Source organism: Oncorhynchus keta, chromosome 1, assembly GCF_023373465.1.
Source record: "Oncorhynchus keta strain PuntledgeMale-10-30-2019 chromosome 1, Oket_V2, whole genome shotgun sequence".
In the NCBI taxonomy this organism is placed as follows: Eukaryota; Metazoa; Chordata; class Actinopteri; order Salmoniformes; family Salmonidae; genus Oncorhynchus; species Oncorhynchus keta.
Genome location: NC_068421.1, coordinates 39946623 through 39963296, shown reverse-complemented (window position 1 = coordinate 39963296; position 16674 = coordinate 39946623). Strand labels below are relative to the sequence as shown.

General features: G+C 46.6%; 1 protein-coding gene across 4 annotated transcripts in view; it reads left to right on the top strand.

Moving 5' to 3' along the window:
* Nucleotides 1-150: 150 nt before the first annotated feature.
* The window catches only part of LOC118374284 (rap1 GTPase-activating protein 2-like), a 120910-nt gene continuing 104386 nt past the window's right edge, over nucleotides 151-16674 (top strand). Inside the window, exons 1-2 of one of the 4 annotated variants that reach the window (XM_052524491.1) lie at nucleotides 151-274; nucleotides 15182-15217. In XM_052524491.1, coding sequence (XP_052380451.1) covers nucleotides 234-274; nucleotides 15182-15217 — 77 coding nt within the window. In that variant the 5' untranslated portion in view covers nucleotides 151-233. Of the gene's footprint in view, nucleotides 275-11152; nucleotides 11371-12119; nucleotides 12232-15181; nucleotides 15218-16674 lie in introns of those variants that run through there. The other 3 variants (XM_052524480.1, XM_052524502.1, XM_052524512.1) reach the window with 3 other exon arrangements.

The following is a 16674-nucleotide window of genomic DNA, read 5'->3' as shown; positions in this document are numbered from 1 at the left end:
TCTCTCTCTCGCTCTCTCGCTTTTCTCTCTCTCTCTCTCTCTCTCTCTCTCTCTCTCTCTCTCTCTCTCTCCTTCTCTCTCACACTCTCTCGCTCTCTCACACACTCTCTCTCTCACACTCTCTCTCTCTCTCACTCACTCACTCACTCACTCACGCATCTCAGTCAATCTCCGCTGTCCTCTCATGCTCTGCCATTCCATCCGCTAATGTTGGACCAGCCACTCGCTGAGACATGTTCTCTACAGCATGCAAGGGATCCGTGGGCGAGTCAAGGTAAGCTTTCACATGAACCTTGAGGAGGACAGTACTATAGAAGTCGTGTCATATACACTATATTCCTGTTTGGTTCTCTCTGACTGCTGTGACAAGAAGACAGTGGGTGGTGGCATGAGTGCGTATGAGAGACCGTGTTAAACTGTTGCTGTGTGCTCGTCAGTGTGAGAGCACCGCCAGCTGCAGCCTGGCTGCTGTGAGAGAGAGATGGAAAGAGAGAGAGAGACAGAGTGAGAGAAAGAGAGAACGTGGGAACGCTTAGCTGCCAGTCATGTCAAAGGCGCTGGCTGTGCAGAAGTGTTTACTTCTGAGTGCGTGTGTGCTCGTGTGCACGTGTGTGTGAAGGCATTTTTGCGGATGCTAACATTATGCAGATGTGTGTGTGTGTTCATCTGTGTGTATGATTTTGCGTGTGATTCCATGCACAGGCTTGTGTGTGTGTCTTAACGAGCACACTCCCTCAGAAGCTTCCATTGACACAGAGGGAATAAAGTGTTCTCAGCTTTTGAAAGCCAGCCCATATAAAGAAATAAATGAATTTACACAGATTCATCTCTGGAAATGGAAATGAACAGCATTAGCCACGTTCCGGTACATCAAGTGCAGATTGAGCTTCCTCTGTCGAATATATACACCCAGTCATTCATCTAATGAGAGAATGTGTGTGAGTGTGTCACGCGCTTGTGTGTCACTGTGCGCGTGTGTGTCACTGTGCGCGTGTGTGTGTGTGTCACAGTGCGTGCGCGTGTGTGTCACTATGCGTGCGCGTGTGTCACTGTGCGTGCGCGTGTGTCACAGTGCGTGTGTGTGTGTCACAGTGCGTGCGCGTGTGTCACAGTGCGTGTGTGTGTATGTCACAGTGCGTGCGTGTGTGTGTCACAGTGCGTGCGTGCGTGTGTGTGTCACAGTGCGTGCGCGTGTGTCACTGTGTGTGTGTGTCACAGTGCGTGCGCGTGTGTCACTGTGTGTGTGTCACTGTGCGTGCGCGTGTGTCACTGTGTGTGTGTGTCACTGTGCGTGCGCGTGTGTCACTGTGCGTGTGTGTGTGTCACTGTGCGTGCGCGTGTGTCACTGTGCGTGTGTGTGTGTCACCGTGCGTGCACTTGTGTCCGTGCGTGTGTGTGTCACTATGCGTGTCCGTGTGTGTGTGTGTGTGTGTCACTGTGCGTGTCCGTGTGTGTGTGTGTGTGTGTGATACTGTAGATGCAAATCTCCCATTGTAATGTTCTGCAACGTCTTGGTTTCTTTCTCGCCATCCTCTTGGAGACAGCTGGAAATAGAACTATAATGGGATCTTCTCAGGTGCACTGCTGCCTCTCAGATCTCTGCCAGCCAGCCTCCAGCTATGGGAGGTGGTAAGTAGATCAGTGGAGGCTGATGGAAGGAGCGATAGGAGGACAGGCTCATTGTAATGGCTGTAACCTGTTATCCATATGTTTTTGATGTGTTTGATATCGTTCCATTTATTCCATTCCAGCCATTACAATTAGCTTGTCCTCCGATCGCTCATCCCACCAGCCTCCACTGGCATAGATAAGGAATACGCTCCACAGATTCATTTGGATGTTTGGTAAAGTGTTGGCTGTTTCTAAGCAGGCATCATGTTTCTATAAATTACAGCAGATGAGACGTTGATACTTGATGTAAGCCTGTACAGCCTAGCCTGATCCCAGGTCTGTTTGTGGTGCCTTGCCAACTCCTATGGTCTTTCAGTTGACAAGGTAGCACAAACAGATCTGGGACAGGGCTCTATATAAAGCCCCTCTCCCTCTTTTTAATTTGTACAGTGCATTTAGAAAGTATTCAGACCCTTTCACCTTTTCCACATTTTGTTATGTTACAGCCTTATTCAGCAATTGATAACATAACCAAATGTCTCATCAATCTACACACAATACTCCATAATGACAAAGCATTTAAAAAAAAATCACATTTACATAAGTCTTCAGACCCTTTACTCAGAACTTTGTTGAAGGACCTTTGGCAGAGATTACATCCTTGATTCTTCTTGGGTATGATGCTACAAGCTTGACACACCTGTATTTGGGGGGTTTCTCCCATTCTTCTCTGCAGATCCTCTCAAGCTCTGTCAGGTTGGATGGGGAGCGTTGCTGCACAGCTATTTTCAGGCCTCTCCAGAGATGTTCGATCTGGTTCAAGTCCGGACTCTGGTTGGGCCACTCAAGGACATTCAGAGACTTGTCCCGAAGCCACTCCTGCATTATCTTGGCTGTGTGCTTAGCGCTGTTGTCCTGTTGGAAGTTGAACCTTGGCCCCAGTCTGAGGTCCTGAGAGCTTTGAAGCAGGTTTTCATCAAGGATCTCTATGTACTTTACTCCGTTCATCTTTCCGTCAATCCTAGTCTTCCAGTCCCTGCCACTGAAAAACATCCCCACATCATGATGTTGTCACCACCATGCTTCACCGTAGGGATGGTGCCAGGTTTCCTCCAGATGTGACGCTTGGCATTCAGGCCAAAGAGTTCAATCTTGGGTTCATCAGACTTGAGAATCTTGTTTCTCATGTTCTGAGGGTCCTTTAGTTGCTTTTTGGCAAACTCCAAGCGGGCTGTCATGTGCCTTTTACTGAGGAGTGGCTTCCGTCTGGCCTCTCTACCATGAAGGCCTGATTGGTGGAGTGCTGAGAGATGGTTGTCATTCTGGAAGGTTCTCCCATCTCCACAGAGGAACTCTGGAGCTCTGTCAGAGTAACAATCAGGTTCTTGGTCACCTCCCTGACATGGCCCTTCTCCCCAGATTACATAGTTTGGCTGGGCGGCCAGCTCTAGCAAGAGCCTTGGTCCTTCCAAACTTCTATAATTTAAGAATGATGGAGGCCACTGTGTTCTTGGGGACCTTCCATTTTGCAGACATTTTTTGGTTCCCTTCCCCAGATCTGTGCCTTGACACAGTCCTGTCTCGGAGCTCTACGGACAATTCCTTAGACCGCATGGCTTGGTTTTTGCTCTGACATTACATTTACATTCAGTCATTTAGCAGACGCTCTTATCCAGAGCGACTTACAAATTGGACATGCACTGTCAACTGTATAGACAGGTGTGTGCCTTTCCAAATCATGTCCAATCAATTGAATTTACCACAGGTGGACTCCAAGTTGTAAAAACATCTCAAGGATGATCAATGGAAACAGGATGCACCTGAGCACAATTTCGATTGTCATAACGAAGTTTTGTTTTTATGTACATATGCAAACATTTCCAAAAACCTGTTTTCGCTTTGTCGTTATGGGTTATTGTGTGTAGATTGTTTATGGAATCATTTTTAGAATAAGGCTGTAACATAATGAAATATGGAAAAAGTGCAGAGGTCTGAATACTTTCCCAATCCACTGTACCTGGATGTCTAAAGGTCCATTTGGAGTGCACTCGTTCTCTTCTACGTGTATTCCTCTTCTTTTCATTCATTCCATCTGTCATCCTCATCTCTTTCTCCCTCTCTCTCACGTCCTCTCTCTCTCTAACCGCTCTTCATCCGCTAGCTCCATTTTCCACCTCACCGCCCTGCTTGTCATTCCCTCCCCTAATTGATTGGCCTCCATTCAATCTCAGGATCTTTCATTTCCTTTTTCCCCTCATTCAATTCTCTCTCTGACTGTCTCTCTGTCTCTCTTTCGCTGTATCTCTCTCCTTTCACCTCTCCCTGTCCTTTCTTAGTTTCACCCTGAATGGCTCTTTCTTCTCTTCTCCCTCCTTCATATCCCCCCCCCCTCCCCCCTCCCCTTCTCTCTCTCTCTCTTGCTCTCTCACTTTCACTCCTGGGGGATAAGCGCAAACTTTGATAAGCTGTCAGATGAGTCAGAGGGCAGTTGTCTCTCCAAATCTCAAGTTCATCGTTCACATAATATGTGGCTATCCAGCACATAGTGTGTGTGTGTGGGTGTGTTTGGAGCGGCAGGGTGGGCACTGCGTTCCCACCCATCTTGCTATAATGATGAAAAACAGCAAAACTGCTTATTGAATGGTTTAAAGGTACTTTTTTCTCTCCTCTCATCGGTGCCTTCTGTCTGGAAGAATGAATGCCAGATGAGCATGGCAGAAGGCTCAGTAGAAAGTGACATGGTGGTGGTGTGTGGTTGGTACAGTGGCAGTTTGTGTGGGCGTATGGTTGGGCCTTATGAAAGATCAGTGGAGAAAATCGCTGGGCTCTATGCGCATACGGGAAACGAGAGGATCAACACGGGAAACGAGAGGATCAACACGGGAAACGAGAGGATCAACACGGGAAACGAGAGGATCAACACGGGAAACGAGAGGATCAACACGGGAAACGAGAGGATCAACACGGGTAACGAGAGGATCAACACGAGTAACGAGAGGATCAACACGGGAAACGAGCGGATCAACAAGGGAAACGAGAGGATCAACACGGGTAACGAGAGGATCAACACAGGAAACGAGAGGATCAACACGGGAAACGAGAGGATCAACACGGGAAACGAGAGGATCAACACAGGTAACGAGAGGATCAACATGGGAACGAGAGGATCAACACGGGAAACGAGAGGATCAACACGAGTAACGAGAGGATCAACACGGGAACGAGAGGATCAACACGGGAAACGAGAGGATCAACACGGGAAACGAGAGGATCAACACGGGAAACGAGAGGATCAACACGGGAAACGAGAGGATCAACACGGGTAACGAGAGGATCAACACGGGTAACGAGAGGATCAACACGGGTAACGAGAGGATCAACACGGGAAACGAGAGGATCAACACGGGAAACGAGAGGATCAACACGAGTAACGAGAGGATCTACACGGGAAACGAGAGGATAAACACGAGTAACGAGAGGATCAACATGGGAACGAGAGGATCAACACGGGAAACGAGAGGATCAACACGGGAAACGAGAGGATCAACACGGGAAACGAGAGGATCAACACGAGTAACGAGAGGATCAACATGGGTAACGAGAGGATCAACACGAGTAACGAGAGGATCAATACGGGTAACGAGAGGATCAACACGAGTAACGAGAGGATCAACACGGGTAACGAGAGGATCAACACGGGAAACGAGAGGATCAACACGGGAAACGAGAGGATCAACACGGGAGGATCTACACGGGAGGAGGATCAACACGAGTAACGAGAGGATCAACACGGGAACGAGAGGATCAACACGGGAAACGAGGGATCAACACGGGAAACGAGAGGATCAACACGGGAAACGAGAGGATCAACACGGGAAACGAGAGGATCAACACGGGTAACGAGAGGATCAACACGGGTAACGAGAGGATCAACACGAGTAACGAGAGGATCAACACGGGTAACGAGAGGATCAACACGGGAAACGAGAGGATCAACACGGGAAACGAGAGGATCAACACGAGTAACGAGAGGATCTACACGGGTAACGAGAGGATCAACGCGGGTAACGAGAGGATCAACGCGGGTAACGAGAGGATCAACACGGGTAACGAGAGGATCAACACGAGTAACGAGAGGATCAACACGGGAAACGAGAGGATCAACACGGGATCGAGAGGATCAACACGGGAAACGAGAGGATCAACACGAGTAACGAGAGGATCAACACGGGTAACGAGAGGATCAACACGAGTAACGAGAGGATCAACACGGGAAACGAGAGGATCAACACGGGTAACGAGAGGATCAACACGGGAAACGAGAGGATCAACACGGGAAACGAGAGGATCAACACGGGAAACGAGAGGATCAACACGGGAAACGAGAGGATCAACACGGGAAACGAGAGGATCAACACGGGAAACGAGAGGATCAACACGAGTAACGAGAGGATCAACACGGGTAACGAGAGGATCAACATGGGAAACGAGAGGATCAACGCGGGTAACGAGAGGATCAACACATGAAAGGAGGGAAAAGGGGAGAGGAAAGAGTAAGGGTGAAATGGGAAGTAAGGTCGGCGTGAGGGAGAAAGGAGGAGAGTTGTCAGACAACATTCTTAGGAAAAATAGGTGCCACCTTGAACCAAAAAGGTTCCATGTAACACCATATACCCTCCACAAAGAACTCTTTGCGAACCCTTTGTTGTAAGGGTTCAGTATTGGGTTGGAGGGCGATTTAAGATAAAGAGATGTAGATTAGCGTGAAATAAAGGAAAAAGAGCGATGAGAATGAAAGGATGAGGTGGTGAAAAGGGGGATGAGGTGGCAGGAAAGAGGGGTGGGATGGGGGTCCAGTAGGGGGGTCCAGTGTGGGGGGGTTCCAGTATTGGGGGAGGGAGTGTGTGTGTGAGAGAGAAACAAGAGAGAGAGAGCGAGAGAGAGAAAAGGCAAGGCCATCAATCCACCAGACATCAACACAACACCCTATTCAGCACTGTAAGACCACAGTCCATTTAGCTCCAAGCTTATTGGCATAACCATACATACTGCCTCCAGTATATATTCAGGTGCAACGTCCTTGTGAACATGTTAAAGTTGGTTTAATTAACGTCCAACTGCGTATTTAACGGTTTGGCCCATGTGTGTCAATGTGGCTCGCTCATGTAACATATTGTATCCGCCTGATTTTAAAGTCTAATCTCCAGCACTCCTCCGTCTGTCCCCCTCTCTTCCTGTCTTCAGCCACTTCCTTTCTACTTTAGGATGCACTTTGAGTGCATTGCAACAGTGCCGCCTGGCCCTTGCCAGATTCTCTTTTTCTTTCTCTCTCTCTCGATCTATTGGTTTTCTCTCTGTTTCTCTCTCTCCCTCAGCCCCCCCCCCCACCCCGCTCTGTATTGCTTGTCCCCCCATGACTCTTAAATCTCTAGTGGCAGGAGGTGGGGTAAAACTTTTGAGAGGTTGAGGTTGAGAGACTGATAGAAAGAGCCTTGATAAATCTGCTTACCTAAGCTAGACAAAAAGACACCATGACAAGAGACAGTCTGAGACATCGGTACTGAGCATTGTCACTGTCACTCACTCCTACAGAGCAGGCAGGCATCAGACTGAGTGTCTGATGCCGTTGACATTGGAACAAAGGTGTATTGATGGCTGTCTCCGTTGGGTGTCAGGGAATTCTGACGCTGGCTATTTGGCATTGTGAAGCTTATTTGTGATGTTGTTTCTGGTCAGGTCATGTGCTCAGGAAAAACTCCTGGCCCAAATAATGAGACACAGGAATGGAGTGGAAAAGCACTTTCATGTTGCTTTGAACAATGTATCCCGTCTTGCGCGTGCTGCCATGTGCAAAGAAATACAATTCTATTTGACCACGTGTCACATGTGTTTATATCCTTTAGTAATGTGTGAGGACACACACCACTGGGGAGATATTAGAAACTGTGTTAATCCATTACTGCAACTAATTGACTCAGGACTTCAACGTACTTCTGGCAGTTTGTACCCTCTGTGGGATGATTACGTGAACGTGGTGTAACGCACTCGCTTTAGTAAAGTACACACCGGGTAAAGAACGCGGGTGCAGAAGGTGAGTTTTAATACTGACCAGATACAAACGAAACAAACATGAGCAAACATGAGCCGCGTACTGAACTCTACAAACCAATAGCAACCAAGGACTCGTGACAACAGACGGCTAAATAAAGGGGAAGTAATCAGGGACGGGATGAAGTCCAGGTGTGCCTAATGAAGGGTTGCCAGGACTGCTGGTTTGTATAGAGGGGGAGGGGGCTTAGACGGGACAGTTCCAAATGGCACCCTGTTCTCTTCATAGTCCACTAATTCTGACCAGCACAATAAGGGAATAGGATGCCAGATAGGACAAGAGGAATTGAATGATAGTGGCTGAGTCCCTTTCTTTCACGTCAAAGAAGTTATTTCTACCGAGGAAAAAGAAATCACCAAATACTTCTTCATTCCCATTGGGACAGAAGGCCACGTTGAGCACAAAATCGACCGGTTAGAAAGCGTACATTTGGGACGAAAGCATTGGGTCGGTTTCGTGAACGGACTGATGGTGTTGCTGGTTACACTGTAGCCTCAGGGTGTTTCTGATCATATATCTGAAGCATGTGTGTCAAGGAACTGAAAAGGCCATTCTTCTGTAAATATGCTGAAGTGTGTGGGGCTGCTGTACTGTAAAAGTAGCTTGTGATAAGGAGCTCCTTCCTGCCAGTATTGTACAGTACAACAGTATATTGTGCCTGTGTTGAATGTGTCATCCTTAGAATGTGTCATCAGGTCAGAGCTTGACTGGTCTCCTTCATGTGAAGGTTTACTGGGGTGACTAAAGCCGTGCTGTACTGTACAACCGATAACTTCCATGCCTTAAGCATCGTCCCCTCAGCTGCGGAGATGGCATTCATAGTAAACACTGCGTAATATGTCGGCTCAAGCGGAAATGACATTACGGATGGAAAGTGGGCCTCGGGTTGTACAACTGCCACACAACACATTTGACACCATAGTTGTGACACGACACATTTGATGAGTTTATCTGCCTCGTTAGTTTTTTTTGACACAGCTCATGTCCGTCCACTAGACAATAACAATCTACTTGAGCGTTGTGTGGGGATTCATGTCATAATGTGAAAAGGCGCAGGGCATCCAGTCTGGCTCATCTAAAACACAGAAAGGCAGACCGACGGAGGTACAGTTTCACTGGGAGCGCTGCAGATTGGAGTTCAAGTGATGCTCATCTCATTTAATTGATCTTCCTCTGACACCGCCTGGTATAGAGGTCCTGGATGGCAGGGAGCTCGGCCCCAGTGATGTACTGGGCTGTACGCACAACCCTCTGACACCGCCTGGTATAGAGGTCCTGGATGGCAGTGATGTACTGGGCTGTACGCACAACCCTCTGCAGCGCCTTGTGGTCGGATGCCGAGCAATTGCCATACCAGGCGGTGATGCAGCCAGTCAAGATGCTCTCAAGGGTGCAGCTGTAGAACTTTTTCAGGTGCTGAGGGACCATGACAAATCTTTTACATTTACATTTAAGTCATTTAGCAGACGCTCTTATCCAGAGCGACTTTTCAGCCTCCTAAGGGGGAAGAGGCTTTGTTGTGCCTTCTTCACGACTGTGTTGGTTTGTGTGGACCATGTTAATTCCTTAGTGATGTGGGCACAGAGGAACATGAAGCTCTCAACCCGTTCCACTTCAGCCCCGTCGATGTGGACAGGGACTCCGTTTCCTGTAGTCCATGATCAGCTTCCCTTGTCTTGCTGACGTTGAGGGGAACGTTGTTCCTTAATGCGATTTTGTAGTCATTACTCAAACCGAGTCACTGTGATCATGTTTGAGTAAGTCAAAAAAGGATGGTGATACATTTAACTTTAAGCTCATTGATAATTAAATACAAAAGTTATCAGCGGTTTGAACTCTAAACAGACGTTAAGAAATGTTTTATATGAAGTTGATTGCACTTAGAATACTCTTTTGTAAACTCTTACAGAAGAGACATTACACATCTGTATGACTTGACTAACCTCTGCTTAAACAAAATATAATTTCTATGTGATATTACCAAGAAAACGTGAGTACCTAGTTGTCCTGACACATTTTGATTTAGAAATACTTCATAGGTTAATTTCTCAATCAACAATAAAGCATGTTTTATGTTTAAACAGTTTCAACTTTACAATCAAGTAGTTTGAACTTGCTGTGACAAAGTTGTACCAATTTAAAAAGTGAATTTGCATCAAAAAAACTCTCATTTTAGTTTTGAGTCAAGTACCACATTCAAGATTTTTAATTGACTTTGACTTAAACAAAAAAAATGACGTTTGGGTTACAGTGATACCAGATACTAGACAGTGTGGAAAAGGCTGTGGTGTTTCTTATGTTGAATATTGGGGAAAAAAAACTTCATTTCAATACAAAGAAAACAAGTAAAAATCATAGTTGTTTATTTTAGTCCTAAGAATGTGGCAGAGCTGGAGCAGGAAGGACCCTCCTTTTGTTCACAGTCAAATTGGATCTGTGTTCCAAATGGCAACCTATTCCCTATATACAGTAGTGCAATATATAGTGAGTAGGGTGCCATTTTTTTTACACATCCTGGCTGTCTCACGGGTCCTGGTTCATTCAGAGCGGCAACTTTGCAGCTCCTACTTTATGTACTGTATGTAGATGGTTATATATATATATACATACAGTGCATTCGGAAAGTATTCAGACCCCTTGATTTTTCCACATTTTGTTACGTTACAGCCTTATTCTAAAATGTATTGAATTGTTTTTTCCCCCTCATCAATCAACACACAATACCCCATAAAAAGCTTGGTGTTCAGGCCAAAAGAGTTCAATCTTGGCTTCATCAGACCAGGCCGGAAATCAGACCAGATCAGGCTTCCATTCAAAATGCAAAATCGACAGTGTCTGACATGTCCGAAGCAATGAATAAACAGTACATTTGAATGTACGGTACATATTCACGGTGTGTGTCGTCGTATGTGACTGTATTGGCAAGGGCCACGTTGATAGAGATAAATCAAGTCGTTTCCTGATGAAGACCGCCCTGGTAAGTCCAGAACAGAGGAAGTGACATCGGCTGTGGCAACACTTCCTTCCTTCTTGTGGGGCAGGTTGGGTGACTCCGAGAGGAGGGAATGTGGGTGTGAGGGACAGTTCAGTTCTGTCTCACAGCTTCTTAGACAACAGGTGTAGACTAATAGTGAACCTGGCACGTCTTTTTCCAACAGTGCAGAGTTAAAGATCTAATAAAAAGACCAATAGTTACACGACAGGTGAATACACAGGGAGTGTGAAGTCAGTGTGGATGTGTGTGCGTACGTAGGCATATGTGGTGTGTGCTGGAATCTGTGTAAGTAAGTGTGAGGGTGGAGTCCAGTGTGGCTAATTGAGAGAGAGAACAGATGAGAGAGAGAGACAACAGATGAGAGAGAGAGACAACAGATGAGAATGTCTGGCCCCTCCCAGCCCCATACTCTCTCCTCCCCTCTGTGTGGAGCTGAGTTGTGTGCTGAGAAGCTGAAGTGCCAAACTGTGCACAGCGGCAGGACAGGTGAGCGAGGAGGGAAACAGAGCAGGACTGTCTACACTTCTTCAAAGGCCGAGAGAGTGAAAGAGAGAGGAGCGAGATAAAAAAAAAAAAACAGTGAGAGTGACAATCCCACTGCCCCTGTCAGAATGCTGAGAAGGAAGAGGAGTGTATCCTTTGGGGGATACGGCTGGTACGTTACCTTAACTCTCGTACGGCTGGAGGTGTGTGTGTGTGTGTGTGTGTGTGTGTGTGTGTGTGTGTGTGTGTGTGTGTGTGTGTGTGTGTGTGTGCGTGTGCGTGTGCGTGTGTGTGTGTGTGTGTGTGAACGTGGGTGTGTGAATTCAGCAGGCTGCCGTTGTTCAGATTAGAGCTGAATGTGTTTTGAAAGGAAGGATGGGTGGAGGGCTTTGTCTGTTCCACTTTGTGTGTGTGTGTGTGTGCAACACTTCTGCAGCAGTTTGCTTGGCTGCTGTTCTGTCTCTGTACTGTCTCTACCAGGGCGAATGATCACAGACGGTTGTCAATGAGTTGCTTTGTGTTGCTGTCCTCTCATCTGTAGGACTCTGTTTGTGTTTCTCTAAGTGGCGTTTTTTTTTATCTCGAGTGCAGAAAATGTGATCGCTTTTTGTCTAATGACACAAAGCAAGACACCCTGCCACTTTTTTGGGTAACAGCTGAGGAATGGGACCATCCATGAGATCCAAATGATCAAATGTTTTTAAGCTAAACAGCTTTGGTTTATAATTATACAATTATATTGTTTATGTAAAACAAACTCATATTTTGGGGTAGACAGTTGAACAGACAGTTTCTAAGTAATATTAATTTAAAAGTAAATACCAGATTGCCACTTTTAAGTGAATCTCTTACACTACTTGTGTCAGCTCATGAATGTATGTATGATCTCAGTTTGCAAGGCCTATATGACATTTTCATGTGTGAGAGTTAGTTTTTCCTGAAAAGTGAAAAGGCAATCGCCTCAGAAGAGAGAAACGCTAACAACGTGTGGTGAATGGAGCTTGGCTTCACGCCTTCACACACTTCACTTCAGGTACAAACGCACGCACGCACACACACGCATGCATTTTGTGTGTCACTGTTGCATTTTTATTGTACCTCTGGATAAGCACACCTGATTCAACTAATCATCAAACCCTCAATGAGTTGAAATAGGTGTTTATCCAGGGCTACAAAGGAAATGTGTACTGTTGGGTGAACCGGAGGACCAGGGTTGGGAAACGCCACTGTAGAGAGACCATGAGACAGCTGGTGAACTACCCTCTCTCAGCTCACCTCAATGTATTACTGCATTGATGCTGTCAACCCACCATGTAGTCAATAATGGATTACACTCAAACCACTTCCTCATGCTGAAACAGGCTGGCTGCTGCCAAGCAGGCACAGTGTTGACTTCAGTAAACCCAGAGGTTAAAAGGTGCTGAAATGAATTACTGCATCCACTCTCAAGTAGTGGCTGTTTGGATAAGCTACATCTTTCTACTGTTGCTCTAGAGCTGGGAACACAGTTATCTGTGGCCTGCCAGGTCTATGCCAGCTTGCTGTTGTGGTGGCATTTCTGAAGATCAGGCTGGGCATTAGAGAGAGACTGAGGGAGGGAGGGAGGTGTCAGGCCCATCAGATGGTGAAGGAGAGAGAGAGAGTAATGAGGGAGGAGAAGAAGAGGTAGCATAAGGAGAGTTAGTGGAGGAGAGGCATATATCATGGCATTAATCATCCATGCCATCTGTGGTGCTGAGACACAATGTTGTTTTTGATGGAGGAGTACCTCCAGACTGCATCTCTGTGCATCTCTGTGTATTTATAGTAACACACACACACACACACACACACACACACACACACACACACACACACACACACACACACACACACACACACACACACACACACACACACACACACACACACACACACACACACACACACACACACACACACACACACACACACACACACACACACACACACACACACACACACACACACACACACACACAATGTTCTTCAGTTGGTGTATGTATCAGCCTTGTGTTCAGGGCAGGGCCACTTCCCCTCTCTATACGAGCCTCCAGAGATACAGCCCAATAAAGCCTACATAATTGTCCCTGAGTCTCATAGTACACAGCCAGTGTAAGGCTGGCAGGGTGGAGACAGCAGAGGAGGGTGGGGAGGCTGACTGGGCTATAGAATGACCACACTGTGATGCCTCTTACGGGGGGGCTTTATGGTTGTTGTTGACCAGTGATGATGATGATCACAGAGAGGCCATTCATAGAAGCATCCAGAAAGATTGTGATGATGATATTCAAAGCACTGGACAACATTCAACTGATATTTGTTTATGTCTGAGATGACAAGGAAGCTGGAATAGACATCAAATGGCATCTGATGACCTACAGAGTACACTACTTCTGAACAGGGCCCATCGGGCCCTGGTAAAAAAAAAGTAGTGCACTATGTAGGGACAAGGGTACCATTTGGGATGCATAGATACTACTTGGCTAAGTGACATAGGGCTTGTAGTTAGGGAGCATAGGTGTACTGTACTAGGAGTCTTGACATTTTCAGGTCAGTTGTCATTCATGGTTGTGAGCGGTGTCCACTCATGTCTGTGATGGCATTATGCAGGCTTCACCACACACAGACAACACACAATGCCCACCAATAACATTACCAAGAGAGAGATATTTTATTTTATCTTATTCGTTTTTACAATGTAAAACCAAAGTGATTTTCAGCCTTTAGAATGATCAAATTAACAGGCAGTAAATCGTTAACCATCATTAAAATCATTCAATCGTTGTTTTCTTTAGTGTGTTTCCTTATAGAAAATGTTGAAATTCCTATTTTCTTTGTCGATTTCTATTTGAATCACCAGAGTCTGGGACTGAATTGAACGAAGTACGATATCAACTGCTCTTAAAAAGGTCCAACAACTAGCGCCAGCCATAGTCACTGTGTGAGCAGTAGGGGGTGTTTATAAAGCTTTCTAATATAGATGTAAATGTTGTGGATGGTTTATGTATGTCTGTTATTGGAATCCGCTCAGAGTTCATTCTTGTTGACTGGCCTGTAAAATGTGTTTGTGTTTGAACTCCATGCATCTAAAAAATATTTTTTTTACAACACTAATTATTTAATCTATTACATTGGAAGGTACCAACCATGTTGCGCCTGTTAGCGCCACATAATTAAGTGATAACATAGACAACATCATATTTTGTTTCATGACCAGTAACCTCCCTCTCTCTCCCCCCTGTCCCCAACCCCCCCTCTTTCTTTCTTTCTTTCTTTCTTTCTTTCTTTCTTTCTTTCTTTCTTTCTTTCTTTCTCTCGCTCTCTTTCTCGCTCTCTTTCTCGCTCTCTCTTTCTTTCTCGCTCTCTCTCTTTCTCGCTCTCTCTCTCTACCTCGCTCTCTCTCACTCTCTCGCTCTCTCTCTCTCGCTCTTTCTCGCTCTCTTTCTCTCTCTCTCTCTTTTTCTCTCTTTCTCTCTCTCTTTCTCTCTCTCTCTCTCTTTCTTTCTCTTTCGCTCTCTCTCTTTCTTTCTCTTTCGCTCTTTCTCGCTCTCGCTCTTTCTCTCTTTCTCGCTCTCTCTCGCTCTCTCTCTCTTTCTCTCTCTCGCTCTTTCTCTCTCGCTCTCTCGCTCTCTCTCTCACTCTTTCTCCCTCTCTTTCTCGCTCTTTCTTTATTTCTCTCTCTCTTTCTCCCTCTTTCTCGCTTTCGCTCTCGCTCTCTCGCTCTTTCTCTCTCGCTCTTTCTCTCTCGCTCTTTCTCTCTCTCTCGCTCTTTCTCGCTCTCTTTCGCTCTCTCTCTCTCTTTCTCTCTCTCTCTCTCTCTCTCTCTCGCTCTTTCACTTTCTCCCTCTTTCTCTTATTCTCGCTCTCTCTCTCTTTCGCTCTCTCGCTCTTTCTCTCTCTCGCTCTTTCGCTCTCTCGCTCTCTTGCTCTCTCTCTCTCGTTCTCTCTCTTTCTCTCTCTAGGATTGACAAGTCTACCATCGCAGCGCTGAAAGGCCGGTAAGTGTTCCATTGACACTGAGCTTAGAGGAGCCGACGGTCCCGTGGCCCTCTGTGATTTAATCTCCACTGATCTATACACTATTTATTTATCCACAGTCATGTACTCTCTCTCTATTCTACCTTCCCTTTCTGCAACTGTTTTCCCCCTTCGCTGACTGCCTTGTGGCAGTTCATAAACTGTGATGCAGGGGCTGTCGCAGAACATCTGCATTCACAGAGATCGTTAAAAGGAGGGGGAGAGCGAGAAAAGCAGAGAGGGGGAGAAGAAGGTCCCGTGTGGCTTAGTTGGTAGAGCATGGCGCTTGCGACACCAGGGTTGTGGGTTTGGTTCCCATGGGGGACCAGTATGAAAAGAGTATGAACATTTATGAACTCACTGGAGAAGAGCGTCTGTTAAATGACATAAATGTAAGGAGAGAGAGAGAGCTTGGGCACATGCTTGCCTAAAAATGCGTGGGTTGGTGGAGAAATGCTGGCACACTCCATGCGTGATTATTGACAGCCATGCTTTTCCAGCATTAGAGTTCAGGACTGTGTGAAGCTCCTCTCTTAGTCCTTCCAACCTCCTCCATGGTTGGCTCCACATATTGGAATACGGGCTTGACCCAACAGAGCTGAGGGAAAGCGATGTGTCTACCTGAGTGGAGGAGGACTGGTTTGGGGAGTCTTGCTAATAGGGCACGGGTGGCCCATTCAATCCGGGTCGCAGGAGGTTTGAGTAAAGTAAAAAAAAATGTATATATATAAACCATATAAACGTCCTCTCACTGTCAAATGCACCAGATTTGCCAGTTCTTGCTGTGAGATGTTACCACATTCTTCCACCAAGGCACCTGCAAGTTCCCGGACATTTCTGGGGGGAATGGCCCTAGCCCTCACCCACCGATTCAACAGGTCCCAGACGTGCTCAATGGGATTGAGATCCGGGCTCTTCGCTGGCGATGGCAGAACACTGACATTCCTGTCTTGCAGGAAATCACGCACAGAACGAGCAGTATGGCTGGTGGCATTGTCATGCTGGAGGGTCATGTCAGGATGAGCCTGCAGGAAGGGTACCACATGAGGGAGGAGGATGTCTTCCCTGTAACACACAGCGTTGAGATTACCTGTAATGACAACAAGCTCAGTCCGACACACCGCCCCAGACCATGACAGACCCTCCACCTCCAAATCGATCCCATTCCAGAGTACAGGCCTCAGTGTAACGCTCATTCCTTTGACGATAAACGTGAATCCGACCATCACCGGTGGTGAGACAAAACCGCGACTCGTCAGTGAAGAGCACTTTTTGCCAGTCCTGTCAGGTCCAACGACGGTGGGTTTGTGCCCATAGGCGACATTGTTGCCGGTGATTTCTGGTGAGGACCTGTCTTACAACAGGCCTATAAGCCCTCATTCCAGCCTCTCTCAGCCTGGTACGGACAGTCTGAGCACTGATGGAGGGATTGTGCGTT